Source organism: Suillus clintonianus (genome assembly GCF_016758775.1).
Source record: "Suillus clintonianus strain FC179 chromosome Unknown DEU56scaffold_28, whole genome shotgun sequence".
NCBI lineage: Eukaryota > Fungi > Basidiomycota > Agaricomycetes > Boletales > Suillaceae > Suillus > Suillus clintonianus.
Window position 1 is genome coordinate 360650 of NW_024539252.1, and position 16862 is coordinate 377511.

Below are 16862 nucleotides of genomic sequence, written 5' to 3' on the forward strand. Positions count from 1 at the left end.
GCTTGCGGGAACACTTGAAACATTTCTGCACGACGTCAGCCATATTCAGCATCAGGGCAATTCAGCAGTCTGCTCACAGATAATTTCTTAATGATGCTTTTTGTAAATTTCGGCATGGCGTGCCGGACTCGTCTACCGGATTGGTTCTGGACGAAGCACGAGTAAGAGGCAACGACAGACCCCATCAGCGCTCATCCATGGTGAATGAGTTCATAGGAACACCGTGACATACCGAGCTTTCACCAGCGGTCGCTTCTGGAAGAGAATCTGGTTTATGGTCTTTACTTATTGCGAGCGGTGGATTAGTGTGAGGGACTTGACTGTGGGGGTGCAAGAAGTGGTGGGTGGGAGAAGGGAGTAGGCCTCTTGTCATGCACGAGCTGGATGAATACCCTTGACCGCAAGTTTCAAAGCATGGCCAACACGTTGACTTAATTCTTGAAGCAAGTTGAAACCCTAATCAAAATTATGGGTCATGGTATTGCCGAAGGAAGGGGAAGTCTAGACGGCCTTGGCTCATGTATATAGGTGATGGGTGTTGATTGAAATGCCAAACATTGATTCTCATTGTGGCATGATGTAGTAGCGGAAAGATAAACTTTGTTGTGTAATGTGCTCGCGATTCGAATGTGTCATTAGTATGATCCTGCTTAGTAATATTTACATAAAGAACTCGTCAGCTCAGCGCTCGGATCCTTCGAATGTTTTCACCCTCCTCGTCTCAACTTCACAGGCTTTCAATTCCCCGGTGTCGTCATCGCCACCAGCAGTAACAACCCATCGACGTCGACCATCCCTTGATACCACCACTGCCGATACCCTATACTCGCAATCCTTGGTCAGTCGCTACTTTTCAATCAATTCAGTTCCTCCCCGCTCAGTCATGGTTGCGCAACACACACGTCGGCTTTCAAGGCTACCAAGCTGCCAGCGTTACTGTGCCAGAGCATGTTGAGATTCGATCCGTCTTGGTCCACCCCATTCTGTCGGGCGCACGGTGGTAGATAGTACAGTCTTGTCTCAGGTTGTCAGTGCGTCGAATATCCTTCCATATCCTTTTTCTACCTCACTCACACTTCTGATATATGAATCTGTGTTCTGCTTGACGTCATTCCTCGGCAAAAAACATTTCTGTCCACCGCTAGTGCTGCACGTTTCCGCAAGCACATGTTACTAGACTTGCAATATGAATATGACATGTTTTTCTGCCATCAAGACATGCCTGATCACCATCGCAGCTAACATCCATCAACATCGAGCATTCCTCCCTCAAGTTCCTTGTGACTTTCTGGGATCACCGCATTCTCGATAGACATCGTTTTTCTTGTCTTGCCGAAGTTTTGCCAAGCAGCGTCCTCGCGTGAAATCCGAAGACCCTTCATTTTGTTTTAAAGTCACATATCCGTTCGCGTGCAGCATCACCCCCTTAACCTGCAATCTCCAAGGCATTTCATGACTACGTGTCACGCACTCATTATGTAGACCAGTGCATACTCGCAGAGGCGCGTATCACCCAGGACAGGACGAACTTCTCGCAGGTATACCACATTTCCTGCTACATTGCATACCGCATTATGTGGTACCCGCACCACAAGTCGTGGGCAAAGCACACGAGGATAATCTTGAGGAGTCTATCTATTGGAAATATATGGCGCTGACATGGACTTGTTTTGTTGACGAGAGCCCTGTCGTAATGTCAGTTCTATTGATTGGCATATGAGAACTTAACACTCTTACTTTTTGACTCGCAGCCTCTCACAGCCATCACCCAAATTCCTGTGCTAGAGTGCCAATCTCATTTATATTTCCCACCCACCGGTGTTGCTATGTGCTTGTGAGTGGCGTATCTGGATAGCAATGATCAATCTTTAGCATTCACGTTTCTTTGTTGCAGTTTCGCTTTGGACGTCACGGTGGTATTGAACATCGTGGGGTGACTACATTAATATTTCCTCATCCCGTCCTCTCAACCGTTCTCCAGCATATACTCATCCTTCCAATTCCCCAACTAGCCAACACACCATTAGAGAGTTGCGTGAGAAATATGCTGTGCGATCCCGAAAGCCCGTGCCATCGACGCTGTCAGCATCGGTACTCATTTCAGCGTCTCGAAAAAAACCGACAAGTTGCTTTCTTCGACTTGTAGCTTCATATTTGGCGCGGCTGCCTTTGTCTCGATATTTACTTGGCATGGGCACGACGGATACGTCGTCGAATAATTTGTGGTACGGGCGCCTGCAGTTGCAAATGTCCTGATCATCTGCGGGTTAGATGAGGATGATACGCACTGCGCAGAGTGCTCCTCGCATCTTCCAACATTCTGACATGCGGCGGCGCCCTTCGACTCTCATCACTGCCCTAACCACATGGCTCTAGCGTGTGAAAATTTTGCAACGTTTCGTTTAGTTCAACGTTAACGTTGCCACCTTTTTGAAAGCATAAAATAAGTGCTCAAGATTGATCATCTTGAATCTTGATCAATGATATACTTGACGTCTTCCCTACGTGCTTTGGGAATATGTACAGGATTCCAACGAACTGTATGCAGATGTTGGACCATCCAGGTGTTAGCGGGTAAGTCGTGCTTTAAATCTTCTCAATCTTACCAGGATTCCAGCTTCCGATGCTTGCTTGCAGACCCTTTGCGCCCAGCGACTTATAACAACATTTCCTTAATGTTGGAGAATCCATGGTGAAAAACACCATGTTCGCTGCAGGGATTTTCCGCGTGAAATCATGCGTGAATGATCGGATCTACAACGGTCTCTAAGAGAGGCTATCGGTGCTTCGTCCCGACGATGGGCATCGCAAGTTGAAGTTTTTATTGCTCTGGTGATTGATTTCCGCATGAGCATGCTGCTGATGGAACATGTACCTCGATATTTTGATTCACTTTATGCGCCTCGAATACCAGCTGGTAACCAAATATCTTCGCACCGCGTTTGCGGGTGTGCAACACAGTCGATACATAGCGGTTCAGCTGCAGTTTCCTTGACAAGTTAACTCCATCTTGCTTCATTTCGTTCGCTAAAATTGCTGCATGATAGATTTCACATAGACTCGTTGAGGCTGTGCCCAGCGTCCTGGAGACCAAGAATGATCTGTCAGACTGGTTTCTGGGTACCAGGGACGGAACTAGTGATAATCGGACTTCAGATTCAACAGGCTTGATGCTGTGCGGCACAGCGCTGGATTGGCAACACAATTATAGGTAGGGTACGTGTTTCAAGTCACAGGCATTTGGCCGCATCGTGTCATGGAACTACTTAAAAGCGGGTGTCTCGTTGGTAGTAGGCCCACATCCTTGATACTTCTCCTCAACGCAACCTTCTTATCCACTATACTCGCCAAGCTTCATGGAAAATTTCAAAGTCCTCGTCATCGGAGGTTCACGAAACATAGGGTATTACTCTGCCGTCCGACTACTAGGTTAAATAGCCCCTTTCCTTGACGCCCAACATGTTCTGACATCTTGTGCCAACAGCTCTCGGCGCTACCGTTACATTCCTCCTGCGCTCACCACAAGTCTTCGATCAGGATGATGTGATTCAAAACTACATCAAGCAAGGTAAAGCCTGCCTCGTCCAAGGCGATGCTCTCGTGAAGAACGATGTCCGCCGGGCATGGTCCGAGGCTCAGCATCAGCAAGGAGACTATACCAGACCAGTCGACTTCCTCATTTTCACAGTCGGTGCGTATCGTCTATTGCATAAGTCAAATGTTTACTCATTTATATACCTACCAGGCGGAACACCCCATTTCTCACTAACAAAAGGCTTCATCTTCACCCCACCAAACCTCGTTACCCAATCCCTCCTTAACGTCCTCGAGACTCTGCCATCTCCGCACCCAAAGATCATTACGATCTCGTCTACAGGCCACACGCAAGCCTCCCACCAATCTCTCCCTCTCCCTCTCAAACCACTCTATAGCTACCTCCTTTCTGTACCACTCAAAGACAAACGTGGCGCGGAGGAAGCTATAGCTCATAGCGCAGGGTGGACTTGGGATGCAAGAGACAGCGCGGGCGAAGAAATTTCCGGTGCTGATTGGACGGGCCGTATCCCCAATCCTGGGGAACTCAAGAGTATCGTCGTTATCCGGCCCGCAATGCTAACTGATGGGAAGTGTCGTGCGGACATTAAAAGTAAAGGAAGCGAAGCTTATCGAGTGAAAGAAGGGGATTGGGAGTGCGGTTGGACGGTTTCGAGGAGGGATGTCGCGCATTTTCTCGTGGAGGGTGTAGTGAGGCATTGGCAGGAGTGGGAGGGGAAGTGTGTGAGTGTTGCGTATTGATTATCATTATATTTGTAGGACTGCATTCTACATGTTTTCGACGCCCTTGTATGTGAACTTTTGGCTCAGCTTTTTTTGCGGCACACTGACGTGCGCAGATCATTCGAAAGATGCAAGCAGATAACATATATATGGACCGAAGTAGTGCTTGTGACGGACTGGGACAGTGACCTCCGAGACAGTATAGTAGAAATTATACACTCAAGACAAGGGGACCTGAACGACCTACTCTTCATCGAAGCCACACCATTCTTTATTACAGTCAGATGCAATACGTCGCCGTGAACCAGTGATATTGCCTGTCGTATCTCCCTTCCCCCACCCGCCACGACCTCCACCTACAAGGAACACACATTTTTTCCGCTCTCTACGCAAACTGCTTCCATCCCGCACGGACGCAGTTCGTCCGATTTGCGCTGATGAGCTTCATAACCCCCTAGACGTATGTTTCCAAATTTATCTGTTTGCTCTACACTTGACTCGATGGTTCCCTCGCAGTTTCCTGCTTCAGCGCCCATACCTCGTCCACATATAAATCTCCACGAGAATGTCAGTGGGGACTGCCATCATCAGATATTCGACTTACGTTTCATGGTCACCCCCCACCAGTGCCACCCACTACCCAGTCACCCAATCCTGGTGGCCCATTCGGACACTCGGTATCCCGCGCCGTATAGACAATCACATCATCGCTCCCCGGTCCTCTCTATCGTTGTAGCCTTGGTGGTGTTCTCGCCATCCAACTTGCCTAGAAGACTGCGTCGAGTCGTTCTGAGCCGAGGCTTCGTGGCGCAAAGGCGAAGCTACGGACCTCTGATCGTCGTGCCTAGCGCTACTAGAAGCCTGAGCCGACTGCGAATGAGAACTTTCGCTAACATTATTGGAAGACTGAGTCTTTCTGGGGGCTGGTTGTCTGGTGTGAACGTGAATATTTCTCTGTGAATTTCGTGAGATGAGTTATTGAGCACGGATACGATGCACGTACTCTTTTAGCTTGTGCAGTCAGTACGTCACGTCGACAATGTCAGGCCTTGTCTTGTGGGATTGAGGGTGCTGAATACACGTCCAAATGTTGCTAATAGGTGCGATACACTGTTTCAGACCGGTGGATCTTTGAAAGGCCTAGTGATGAGGTAGTGGACTTCGCCTTGTAAGATCGAGTAAGTTGAATCCGCCGTGTCCAAATTCTAGGAAAAGGTGGGATATGCTGTTTCCGACCTGCAGTGATTGGGGATGCCTGCTAGTGACCAGAACTTGGCGAGGGTTTAGGTTCAAATCGTATCCAACTGAGCGTTTGCACTGCTAGAGGTACGTGGCGGTTGATCGAAGAAAGCAGAGTTGAACGTTGAGTTACTTGAGTCCAAGCGAATGTTGTCTTCTTTTGGCTCTCGGGGTATCAGTCGTTGAAGGCAACTGTTGAATAGCATAAGTTAATTTTCTATCATAAACCTGGGTCTCACATCAATGGGGCTACTACCAAGAATCAAGTTCACTTCGTCAGTGGCCGGGATTGAACGTGTGGTGCAAGTGTCCTTGCCTCTTCCACTAAACGGATGATTAGCCTACAAGAGCCATCGTTCGAATCCGAGGGCACGCTCGAAGCCACAAACACTTGCTGGCTGGTGAAAATGCAAATGGATGGGAACATCTCATGCCAGAGATCGTGAATTCGTTACCCTTCATATTGTACGTAGATGAGCTCATTGGGCGATCCGGAGAGGGCGGGAGAGTTCTTGAACAACGACACAGTTAAATTAAACGGCATGTGCAGTATACTGCACAATGACAAGGATGGAGCTCAAGAGTTAATTAAGTAGAGCTGAAGCGAGGTTTCTACAGGGTGAGACGATTCCGAAGTAACGTATCTTGGTTCCATTATAAGTTTTTTGTGCTGAATGTGATTTGGTGGTGGAACTTGTGGGGGCTCAGGTAAATTGCCGCATCACTGCCGCAACTTGCCGCACCCTACCGCACCACTGTCGCACCCATACCAAATCATAAGTACTACACTTATTTTCGGCCTGCACTGTTCTGGTGCACCAAATAAATGAACTAGGAGTGTTTCTCGTCCGACTCCTTGATTATCCACTTCACACTAATGCATTTGAGTCTGAATTCAGAGAACAATTTTGAGCATGTTGCGGCACGGATGCGGTACTGTGTGCGGCAGACATGTCCCTGGTGCAGCTAAATGAATTATCAATTGGCTGAACTGTGCTACATATGCACATGCTTGCACTATCGTAGTTTCGAAGCGCAAGAAAAACTTACTCCAGGAGCCAGCCCACAATATCCTCATTGAACGTCGCTCGTCAGGACCTGACGTGAACTCAGTTCCTACTCCTGAAGAGCAAGAAAACACGATGCTCCAGGCTGCCTGGCTTGACCTCCAACTCAGCTATGATCTGACCTCGATGGATATAGACGCCGACTTGGAGTGTCTTGGCATACTGGAACAGCAGATGTTCGAGCTCTCGTTGGCTGCAGGAGCTGCAGGAAATGAACAATGGGAAAAAGATGCTGGTGCACACCAAGACCGATGTAATCCCTATGAGGGCCTCCCTGAGCACTGGAATCATGGCGACCGAGATTCATACGCACCAGAATTTGAAGGAGAAGTAGACGTGCGTCATCATCGCTTTTCATCGCGGATCAGTCTGACATGGTTCGACTAATAGTGTGGACCGAACTTTAGCGAGGGAAGTGAGCCTGACATAGTTAAGAAAGAGAAACACACCAAAAAAACCAAACCGCGGCCACGACCAAGGAAGATACACAAGGCTTCATAGGCTGGGGCCTCGTAGTAGTAGTTTGTACTCTGAAATGAACGAGACTCAGTTTGCAAGGACAAAAGGCCACACAGATATGACATACATACCTTAAAGCCCCGTTATCCGTTTGCACAGGTTGCTGCAGAACGTGGTCGAGGAGATGTGTGACAGTGAAGTCAGGCAAGGCATGCAACCAGCAAAGACAGGTGTTGAATGATAGGCGGAGGCATCGAGGCGCCAAACCTGACAGGCGCGAGCCTGTGTGAGGGGTCGTTGAGTCTTCTCACCAAGTTTCGCGCAGCTGCTCATAACGGTGCTGCAAGTGGACTTGATAAGAAGGGTGGTTTGGTGTCGGTGCAGTGGTGCGGTAGTGCACAGCCACTGCCGCACCCAACAACAGAATTGCCGCACCGTGCCGCATCACTGCCGCACCACTACTGCATCACTGCCGCACCCATCAAGTACATATATCACTGTAGTACCACTGTTAGCCTTACACAAACACCTGGAATATAGTATTACTTATTCTTAAATCATATTTCAGACAGTTTCGTACGACGTAGACGTATTGTAGAGGCATATAAGACATTGAGTAGGGTGCAGCAGGGTGCGGCACAGATGCGGCAATTTCCTAAGGCCCAACTTGTGGGGGTCATTTATTGTAGTGCACAACCTGCAGGGGTTCAAAATCATTTGTGGAAATTGTATTATTGATCCACCACCATAAGCTTAAGTTTTCCCTGAGTACTACTACTATGTCAACCCAGACTTTCCTATGCCGCGTCCCCATCGCGCCCTGCGTGTCAGCATGGCTGTCTAGCTTAGGTATATAATCTCAATCTATTGGTTCACTACATAACTTGACACTTTCCCTGCCTCCAAGGAAAAATCATATTCTCCTAGTTGGCTCCGGCCCAGGACATCCCTCCCTTCTCACCATTGCCACTCATACTGATGCGCTTACGAAGTACGCAGACCATGTTCTCTCAGACAAGCTCATTCCCGCTGCTGTACTTGCTCTCATACCTCAAACTGTCGACGTGCGCATTGCACGCAAGTTTCCCGGCAATGCCGAAGGCGCGCAATCAGAGATGATGGACGCAGCTGTCGAAGCTGCTCGACGTGGCCTCACCGTCGTCAGAGTACGTCCAATCCTTCATTCCCTTACGCCCCAACAATTATCTTATCACACAGCTACAGCAAGGAAACCCAGTCGTCCATGTCCACGTAGGGAAAGAACTGCTCTTCTTCCGAGCACGCGGATTCGAACCGCTCGTCGTCCCAGACATCTCATCTTCACTCGCGGCGTCCTTTATATTATTGAGCGCGGCTCGATGCCTGATCAACGGGTCGTTGCGAGTAAACTTGGAGTATGTGAAGCGTTGGACCGTCCGAGTGAACATAGACCTCCGGGGATGGCAGTTGTTGGGTGGGTTATGTTGGCACTGCAAGGCACAGGTGACACGAGCGTGCTGGAAGAGGGGGAAGAGAGGGTAAAAGGTGGTTAGGTGGAGGCAGGTGGGTTATGCGGGAAGGAATTGATCAGGGCTGGGCGGAGGTATAGGTGATGAAGATCTATTCCTCGATCTGCAGGGATTTATGTCGTATACAGTGCTTATTCGTATCTAAGTTTACTTCTGAACAGATAATAGTCTGGGACTCGAACATTCTGATCTTGATGCATAGAGAATTGACACTGGCAGGCAATCCTTGATGCAGCTACTCATCAGTATCAATCAAACAAGTATTGTCTCAGACACGGGCGTTGAACAAGATCAAGCGGCTGAGCCATCAATTTGTGACCATGCTTTGTCTGGATCCAATTCTTTAACGTCTTAACGGCTGCGCTTGCACACCTTCCTCATAAATCACTCTTCAGTAGCTAAATTATAGTACGATTGTCCCTTCGAGTAAAGAACCCTTTCCAAATCCTCTATAGTACACAGGCAACGTTTCTATGGCATGTCATCAGCTTTCCAAACCATTGCAAAAAGGATAAAATACGCACCATTGATATTCGCATCGTAGTGACACAGATGTAATCACAGCAAGTGGTTGCGCCTGGGGCGGGAGCGGGCCCGCGAGGTCGGGAGGTTGGCGATGCCTTCAAGACATCTACGCTGACGCTTGCGTGGAGGTAAATATTCCTCGTCCGACTCGTCATCGCTACTCTCGGAGTAGCTGCTTTCTTCCTCTTCCTCTTGTAGACTAGTATCGTCGCAGTTCTCGTTCGTCGCAGTAACAGTTTGGCGAGGCGGAATTTTAATAAACAGACTCGCCGCGTCTGATTTAGCCCCACTTATTTCTGTAAGGCTTCGGGTCTCCTCGTTGTCCTGTGCGTGGCTATCGTCTGATTTATCGTCCTTTGTAACGGGAATCGGGCGTTTCGAGGGAGGAATTCTGATGAATAGACGGGGCTTGTCCAATTCGACCCGACTTTTGTCTGTCGTGCTTCGCTCAGGAGAGCTGGAGTGCTTCCGTTTGGCTAGGCGTTTCAGGCGAGTGGGTAGACCTGAGTCAGGGTCGGAGCTCCCAGAAGTACTAGTGCTGGAGTGCTTCTGAGGCTTGGAGAGGCGTTCCAAGCGAGGGGGTAGACCTGAGTCGAAGCCGGAGCTCCCAGAAGTGCTGGAGTGTTTCGGACGCTCGGCAAGACGTTTCAGGCGCGGGGGTAGCACAGTGTTGAGCGAGGACGTGTCTTGAGGTTGTGGTGTGTGTTTGTCAGTTATCTGACGTGTATCACGGTCACAACGATCGGGAGAGCGCGGAACCAGCCTTAGGGTAGCGTTGGGCGCAATCTGAAGGATGCGGCTAGGCATGATAAATAGATTGTATGAAGATGAGGGGAGTGAATTTTTTTTTTCCATTTTGTGAAGGCGCGCTCGGTGGGGCGAACGTGATAGCTGCCTTATAGAACTGCACGCTTTTAAATGGTTTAAAGCTATGGACGCACCACATGTGAAACATTGTCCTCGAACACCCACAGCGAAATTGCGGCGTTGGACTAAACAATGCCGTGGGTAGCATCAGTCGCCACATGTGAGGGCCTATGGATTGACCATGGTGGTAAAAACCATGGAAGCGTTTGTGCAAGCGAACAATGACGACGAACTCGAGCGACCATTCACATTGACCACTATGATGGTCCAGTAAATTATCTGCTAGTGCAGGTAATAGACTACGCGAACAAAGTATCAGTGCTGATCATATTACAAAAATGATACACTTCACCAGTCGCTGAGCGCTAAACGTCCTATGAGAACTACTTAAGGCAGAAGGTTGGTCGCATGAATACGACGCGCACCTCATTAATCAACTCAAATGAGTGCCATTTTTGAATCCAGGACTTTGCCAGTTCCTCCTTCGACGTCCTATATGAATAGCATTCCACCGCCTGGCCGTGACGCACATATGCATATGGTGATCATCGTTCAAGGTGTTGAATTTGATCCAAGGACCTACTTCTATTATTGTCAATAACTTCTACTTCGACCTCGAATTGAAAGGCTAACGGTAGTTATACTCTACTGGTTCTCCTGGCTGCAAATACAGGTCATAATGAACAGAAACAATGATCCGCACATGCTAGGAGTACACCACAGCCTGAAAAATGTAAGTATTGACGATGGTTGAGGAGAGCAAGGGACAATTAAACGCACTATATTGGATTGTTGAGTTGGATTTGGAAAAAAAAACGTGGTGTTTATGTCCTGAAGATTCAGAGAAGGGAGTTGAAGGGAAGACTGCACTTTGAAGGAACTGGGAGTTGATGAACATCGAGCTGCTGAGCAACAATGAACTTGCAAGGCCCTAGATGGTTGATCTTGATTCTTCACTATCAGAGTTCACTTCGGCAACTTTAGTTTCGCCTCAGCGGAAAGACAGTAGGATGACTCAGCTGATGGTATCCCGAGTTGGACCAATGGCAGGTTGGACCGCGAGTCTTACGCACAACAATAGCCGACCTCACAATCATTATTGCAGACTGTTTTCCACCCATACTATACAACAGCCAGCTTCGAGCTGACTCTGACTCATACGTCCTATCGTCGGAGCACTGCCAGGAAGATGATCTCGAGTACTACATCAAGATTAGGCATAAAAGAATTGTTATTAGGCTGCCAGACGACTAGTAGGAGAATCCCTTGAAGCTTGACAAGAACGAACCGCACGGCGCCAATCACTTTGCACACTCGTCAACCTAATAATAGATTTGTCATGGCGGTGTCCATGTGGAACTAACAAGGCGCTGCAACAAGTTATTCCAGCTCATCTGAGCTTCGTATTGCGCAGTATAATACTATCTAGCGACCAGGCGAGCTGAATAGTCTTCCCTAGGCAGAGTGTAGACGAATGAGGGTGGCTGAGTTGGTGCGATTCATATTCTTACTTCAGGTTATGGTCACTGTAATACTAATTGTATGGAAAGTGACAGGACAAAGTTAAATCGATTACAGGTACTGTCTTGTATGGGAAGTAGCGGGATAAAGATAAATTAATTACAGGTACTATGCCCTCTTACAACTTCAACTTGTTCTGACTGGGCGGCCAAGGTCTCGTTTCAGGCTTTGTCAACAACTGAAACCAACAAAATCGCTCTAGCATGCATTGTTGCATCCCTGATGTGATGCTATCTCAAGTTGGGCGATCGTTTCTACTATATAACTATGTAGATGGGTCCAACTGGCGAAGCGACACATGCTATCATCAATTCCCCAGGCATCATTTTCGCCATGTCTACTGTACCATCGGGCATCCCGCTAGATACCGCTGCCATCATGTCATCAGTGCTGGAAGGTATCTTATATGGTGCGTATCACAGTGCGTTTGCTTGTATCATTCCCAGGTGACCGACTCGCTAGCGTTCTTCAGGCTTTTCGGTCCTCATGTTCATAGGTTTCGTATGGACATTCACGGACAAAAAAAGCGTGCGGGACGTCAATCGGCCAATCGCTGCGGTCGCCGCCCTGCTGCTTGTACTAAGCACTGCGGTTAGCTTCTCACTCTTCCATCTGGCGATGTCATCTAATGAAGTCTCCCCAGCACATAGTCATAGGGATCATTCATCTCGAAGCTGGACTGGTGCAGTATCGTGACACGTACCCAGGAGGTCCAATGGCGTTCTTCGCAGACTTTCACAGAGGAACATTTGTGGCCAAGAATGCGATATACACGTTGCAAACTCTGCTTGGTGACGGAGTGGTGGTGCGTTCAAGCTGTTCTCTGCCAGCTGGAAACCCGCGTGGCTTATAGAAATTCACTTTCTCTCAAAAGATTTATCGATGTTACGTCGTGTGGCAGTCTGTTTGGATTATCATCCTACCGTGCATCATGTGGTGCGGTGTCGGAGGTGAGGTTGCAATCATACTCAAAGAGTCGTGCGCTCTGATGTTCTCTCGAAGCGTTTGGTGTCTGTTCGGTCTACTACTTTTCGCAAGCAACTACTAGTGATATCGAAAATTTCTTCAACAGCGAGCCTGGACATTGGGTCGCGACGTTCCTTGCCTTCACACTTGCCACCAATGTGTTGAGCACCGGTAAGCACCTTTCTGCCCAAGCGCAATTTTGAGGCCCCATTATGATACTGACCTCTGAATTTTTCAGGATTACTGGCATATCGCATCTGGATGATCGAACGCGAGGTCTCTGCAGTTTGCGCCACCAGAACTAAAGTGCCTATATTGCGTGTGCTTATAGATGCTGCTATTTTGTACTCTGCGGCGCTCTGCTCGTCACTAATGTGTTTCGCCTTCGGGAACAATGGGCTGTATGTTATGGGGGACATGGTAACTCCGCTGTTACTACCTGTTGTCGCAAATCACTGAGCTTCGATCAACTTCTAGAGTGTCCCGATCGTCTCCATTACCTTCTATATGGTGTTTATTCGCATCGCGACCAATCGAAACAATCAACATTACATCCCGGCTGTCAGCGGAGGGACAACTGACACAGAACGAAGCAATTCGCGGCAATATCCTATGCAGCCTTTACACGGTGCATACAAGCAGACTGATGTATCCTTCATGGTTGATAGCCCGAAAATGGCATTAGTGTAGTTATCTGGCTTGATCGATCTATAGTATATAGCTATACCACTTATTTCACAACCTTTCAGGCAGTAGCCATCTCGGCACGAGGATCTTTAATTACTCTGTACTTTTCGTTGCATTGAGGGTCTAATCTTTTGGAAGCGGAACTGGCAAGTGTGTGCCGGATTCAAATGACAGAACAATGTGCCCACTTCGTTCTTTGCGTTAGATTCTACTTTACATTGTGCGCTCTTGTGATAGTTCTCCTATTGTGACTACTGAATCTCACTTCACCCGACATAACAAACCTAGACCGTAAACCGATCAAACCAGCCCACAATCCCCCTAGCGCTCTCCTCCTTTGCCCAGCCTGCATCAAGCATTCAAGACCTTGTCAATATCGATATTTCAAAAATAAGACTGGGCCACTCACGCTCCGTCTCAACGCCAGGATCGCCTCGTACAGCAAACCCATGCTTGACACTTGAAAACACCTGGAAATGATACGTGCATTTACGGGCGACCAAAATATCTTCTGCTCGTCTACGAGAGGCGAGAGGGAATAAATGGTCCTCCTCTATATGAGAATGGGATTATGAATCAGGGTTTCACTTAGTAACGATTGTAAGGATTTGAAGAACTGAAGGAAATTTACCTGCACATGAGAGAAGGAGAGGTCCTGCGGTGATGTAATGATTGGCGGTTAGTTTTGGCAGCACAACAATATATTAAGCACGAGAAACGTACCGTCAAGTTTCTCAAAGTGGCTTTCATAAATGAATGTGGGATGAGCGAGAGCTCCTAGAGTTCTCACGTGGACATCCTTCTGTCAATTTGAGAGGGGTTGAATGACGTACCAGCAACTACAGATCCGTCAGAACACAAGTCCATGACGAACGGTGCTCCAAAGCAGTACCCTGACCATAGGCCCGGGGGGTTAGTTTTTTTTGGCGTTGCTTGCATACTGACGTACCGACAGCGCAGTACTTGGTTTCCTCATTCCCTGTGCATCATTCAAGAATATATCTCGATAAATTATGCGAGATTTGAACAAGCCACGCACCATATTTTGCTTTCACGGCCTCTAGCCAAGCTGGGAACGCGTCGACAGCAGGTTTCAGTGCATTTGCAAGCCACGTATCGAGATCGCGGTCAGGCGGGTGGTTTGGCACGGAGTCACCGAAGAAGTAATCCGGCCCAAGGACGAGATAGCCTAGCCCCATCCATTTCATGTTCGTTCCATGATTGACAAGCGGACAAAACAGGACGCACCGCAAGACGCGAAATAATCTTGGAGCAACTGATTGTTCACGAAAAGCGATCCCCAAATGTCTGACAGGAAGAGTATCACTTTCTGTGTTGTAGCAGAAGCAGGAGGATCGGATATGTATGTTTGGATCCCACCAAGGTCCTCGATGCGGCCAACGGGTGTGCCTGTATGTTTTACACCAGAGAAGCAGCAGGCACCGGGGGCGGCGGCGAGTGTGGGGGACATTGTCGTGATGGTGCGTATGGGCGAGTTGCTTCCACCCTTTAATATGTAACGGGCGTGTGAGCCTCGTATGTTCGGGACGATGGTCCGTCGACGGTGTATGATAGTGGCGTTGACCATCAACGTTCAACCTCCGCAGAAGCATCACGAAAAACTTGGTTGCCGGATGATCGAGTATGGGGGGATAAGCTGCACCCTTGGAGAGAACACTCAGCACGCTAAAAATAGTATCCCAGTCTATTTGATCTACAAGGTGAGCGTGATCTACAGAAACGAATCATTTCACTTAATAACGGCATCTATAACATGTGACTCGTAAACTGCTTGAACTATTCCACGTAGCACTCTTCTTTTGTCCGCCCTATCAACAGTGAAGTTATGTGAAGGATTCAAATCAATGGAAAAGGCGACGAATACTGACTTTGGCGCTCAAATTCGGGATCTCCCCTCGTCCCAAATCCATGAAAAATACTGCTGGATATTTGGAAATAGTATGTCACCTTCTTCTCCAAGATGTCTTCGACTTGGCGTCAGAACGACGCTAGGAATACAGGGTCCTCTTCTGTGGGCTGTTATGAGCGAAGAACGCTTCAGAGGATCGGAAGACGTGTCCGTGCCTGCGCAAGAGAGTAACAGGGGCACTAATGGTATATGGTTTGTTCAGTACGGGCGTTATTTGAGTCACAGGACCTTCCCTTTGCTCAAAAGCTCCTCAGACACTTTAGTGGGATGTGAGAAGCATTCACATGCAACATATCAGTGACCGCGACCTGAAAAGACACAAGGCGACAAAAGGATCATATGAAATATTTCCTTTACATCATTCACTCATTTTCCCCCAGCCCTACCCTGCTCAACCGATTTTGTTCTCCACATCGAACGATCGGACCCAGGTTTGTCGAGATACCTGATCACAAATGCCCATGCAAATAGAAACATACCCTGATTAAGTGCCATGGTAGTCTTGAACCAATCAAACATTGATAAGGCGCAAAGACATCTGAAAAGTATAGGACGCCGGTCTCCACCCTTGCCTTTGTGTGCCGTTGTGTACGACTGAAGGGAAACAGTGATCTGTCAATGGGCTAGCGAACGTGGACGATATAAATGGCATTGGACTGCATCAGCAAGAGCTGAGGACGAACTCCAGTCAAATGATAAACCGTCCCATTCCTTGATAGCGAGTGTTCAAAAGTTAAAAACCCCGGATGATGTCATAGCGACGCGACTAAGGTTGTTCGGTTGACGCCGCGGTGATTACCTCATGGGCTGTAAACTTTAAGAGTTGCCGCGTCAGCACTATCTAAGCCGCTACCCCATCAATACACACTCCTCAATAGCAGGAGAAACCTTGCTCAGGATCAACTTACAGCCCGGTATAAGAAGCGCCCAATGACACTTGAAGGATGCATCGATCATTGAGAAGGCTGCCCTTGGAGGACTTTGACTTGTGACTGTATTCAATGGTGGGCCGCTGCTCGCGGTAAGTAAAAGCCACTGTTTATGGGTATACTAATCCTCTGCACTCCGTACAAGTTCGGCCGTCGTTGCTGCAGAGATTTTTCGAGTGCTCATGAACCTACTTCCCTTCAGTATGCATGCTGGTCTCCAATCCGACGCCAAGATCCAACAATATCGGGACATCGACATTGGTAAAGCGACAGTGGCGTCTTACTCGTGCTGCCATTACTGAATACCCGATTCCTTGATGTTCGTCTTGTTGTACTACGCGGCCAATACATAATTTTTTAAAAAAACATCCATGTGACCGTACAGGCCGGCCGTATGATTGTGGTGCGGGACGATCAAGGTGCTGAAAAGTATGATTCCAACACACCTGGTCACTGCATACTACTGTACTGCGGTACAGTACTATGTAGCGACTAGGTGAGCTGACCAGTTTTTCCTAGGCCAACGATAAGGATAGACGAATGAAGACCGTCAAGACATGCGTTTGGATCGCCTGCTTAAGTATAAATTGTGAGCATGCGCTAATACGTAAATTACCAGCTTATAGGATTCCAGAAGTGGCAGGACAAAAGGTGTTTGAATTACGAATAACCGGCCCATCAGAAAATACCTTCTCCGAGATCCTCGTATCATGTTTCAAGAACATAATTAACCTCGTGTAGCATATTGTACGTGGTGAATGTTATCCGTCCGATTTGAATGCTGAGCACTGAGCACTGATTGACAGAGACAGGATCCTGTTTCCAATTCCGTCAGAACCAGAGCCACGGTTGCTTGGTGTTATCCATGGAGACAGCTGGAGACAGT

General features: G+C 48.1%; 6 protein-coding genes across 6 annotated transcripts; 4 read left to right on the forward strand and 2 right to left on the reverse strand.

Annotated features, from left to right (window-relative positions):
- Positions 1–3120: 3120 nt before the first annotated feature.
- Positions 3121–4518, forward strand: DEU56DRAFT_296700 (uncharacterized protein). The gene is made up of 4 exons (XM_041345534.1): positions 3121–3216; positions 3353–3429; positions 3485–3691; positions 3746–4518. Exons 2-4 carry the CDS (start codon positions 3357–3359, stop codon positions 4294–4296), a joined length of 831 nt encoding a protein of 276 aa, XP_041209441.1. The 5' UTR covers positions 3121–3216; positions 3353–3356; the 3' UTR covers positions 4297–4518.
- Positions 4519–6710: 2192 nt separating this feature from the next.
- DEU56DRAFT_735211 (uncharacterized protein) lies at positions 6711–6971 on the forward strand (the record flags this gene model as incomplete). Its single annotated transcript, XM_041348437.1, has 1 exon — positions 6711–6971. One exon carries the CDS (start codon positions 6711–6713, stop codon positions 6969–6971), a length of 261 nt encoding a protein of 86 aa, XP_041209442.1.
- Positions 6972–7918: 947 nt separating this feature from the next.
- Positions 7919–8564, forward strand: DEU56DRAFT_735057 (tetrapyrrole methylase; the record flags this gene model as incomplete). Its single annotated transcript, XM_041348427.1, has 2 exons — positions 7919–8209; positions 8262–8564. Coding segments are annotated over 2 exons (594 nt in total), but the record flags the coding sequence as incomplete, so codon positions are not given.
- A 363-nt stretch (positions 8565–8927) lies between these two features.
- Positions 8928–10405, reverse strand: DEU56DRAFT_296820 (uncharacterized protein). The gene is made up of 3 exons (XM_041345535.1): positions 10296–10405; positions 9076–10242; positions 8928–9022 (listed from the first exon to the last, which is right to left on the reverse strand). The coding sequence occupies exon 2, from the start codon at positions 9929–9931 to the stop codon at positions 9110–9112; it is 822 nt and encodes a 273-aa protein (XP_041209444.1). The 5' UTR covers positions 9932–10242; positions 10296–10405; the 3' UTR covers positions 8928–9022; positions 9076–9109.
- A 1392-nt stretch (positions 10406–11797) lies between these two features.
- On the forward strand, positions 11798–13120 carry DEU56DRAFT_735068 (uncharacterized protein; the record flags this gene model as incomplete). Its single annotated transcript, XM_041348428.1, has 7 exons — positions 11798–11873; positions 11937–12055; positions 12108–12269; positions 12339–12414; positions 12467–12601; positions 12669–12850; positions 12908–13120. 7 exons carry the CDS (start codon positions 11798–11800, stop codon positions 13118–13120), a joined length of 963 nt encoding a protein of 320 aa, XP_041209445.1.
- Positions 13121–13401: 281 nt separating this feature from the next.
- Positions 13402–14588, reverse strand: DEU56DRAFT_942130 (Alpha/Beta hydrolase protein; the record flags this gene model as incomplete). The annotated part of the gene is made up of 8 exons (XM_041358941.1): positions 13402–13463; positions 13527–13670; positions 13749–13772; positions 13841–13894; positions 13951–14010; positions 14067–14096; positions 14157–14306; positions 14366–14588. The coding sequence occupies 8 exons, from the start codon at positions 14586–14588 to the stop codon at positions 13402–13404; spliced, it is 747 nt and encodes a 248-aa protein (XP_041209446.1).
- Positions 14589–16862: the final 2274 nt, after the last annotated feature.

What these genes read in the sequence shown, in the direction of transcription:
- DEU56DRAFT_296820 (XM_041345535.1), bottom strand. Translation starts at nt 9,931, where the DNA reads ATGGAAAAAAAAAATTCACTCCCCTCATCTTCATACAATCTATTTATC.
- DEU56DRAFT_296700 (XM_041345534.1), top strand. Translation starts at nt 3,357, where the DNA reads ATGGAAAATTTCAAAGTCCTCGTCATCGGAGGTTCACGAAACATAGGG. An exon ending in CTCTGCCGTCCGACTACTAG is followed by an intron (nt 3,430 to 3,484) that starts GTTAAATAGCCC and finishes TTGTGCCAACAG; the next exon opens with CTCTCGGCGCTACCGTTACA. An exon ending in CTTCCTCATTTTCACAGTCG is followed by an intron (nt 3,692 to 3,745) that starts GTGCGTATCGTC and finishes TATACCTACCAG; the next exon opens with GCGGAACACCCCATTTCTCA.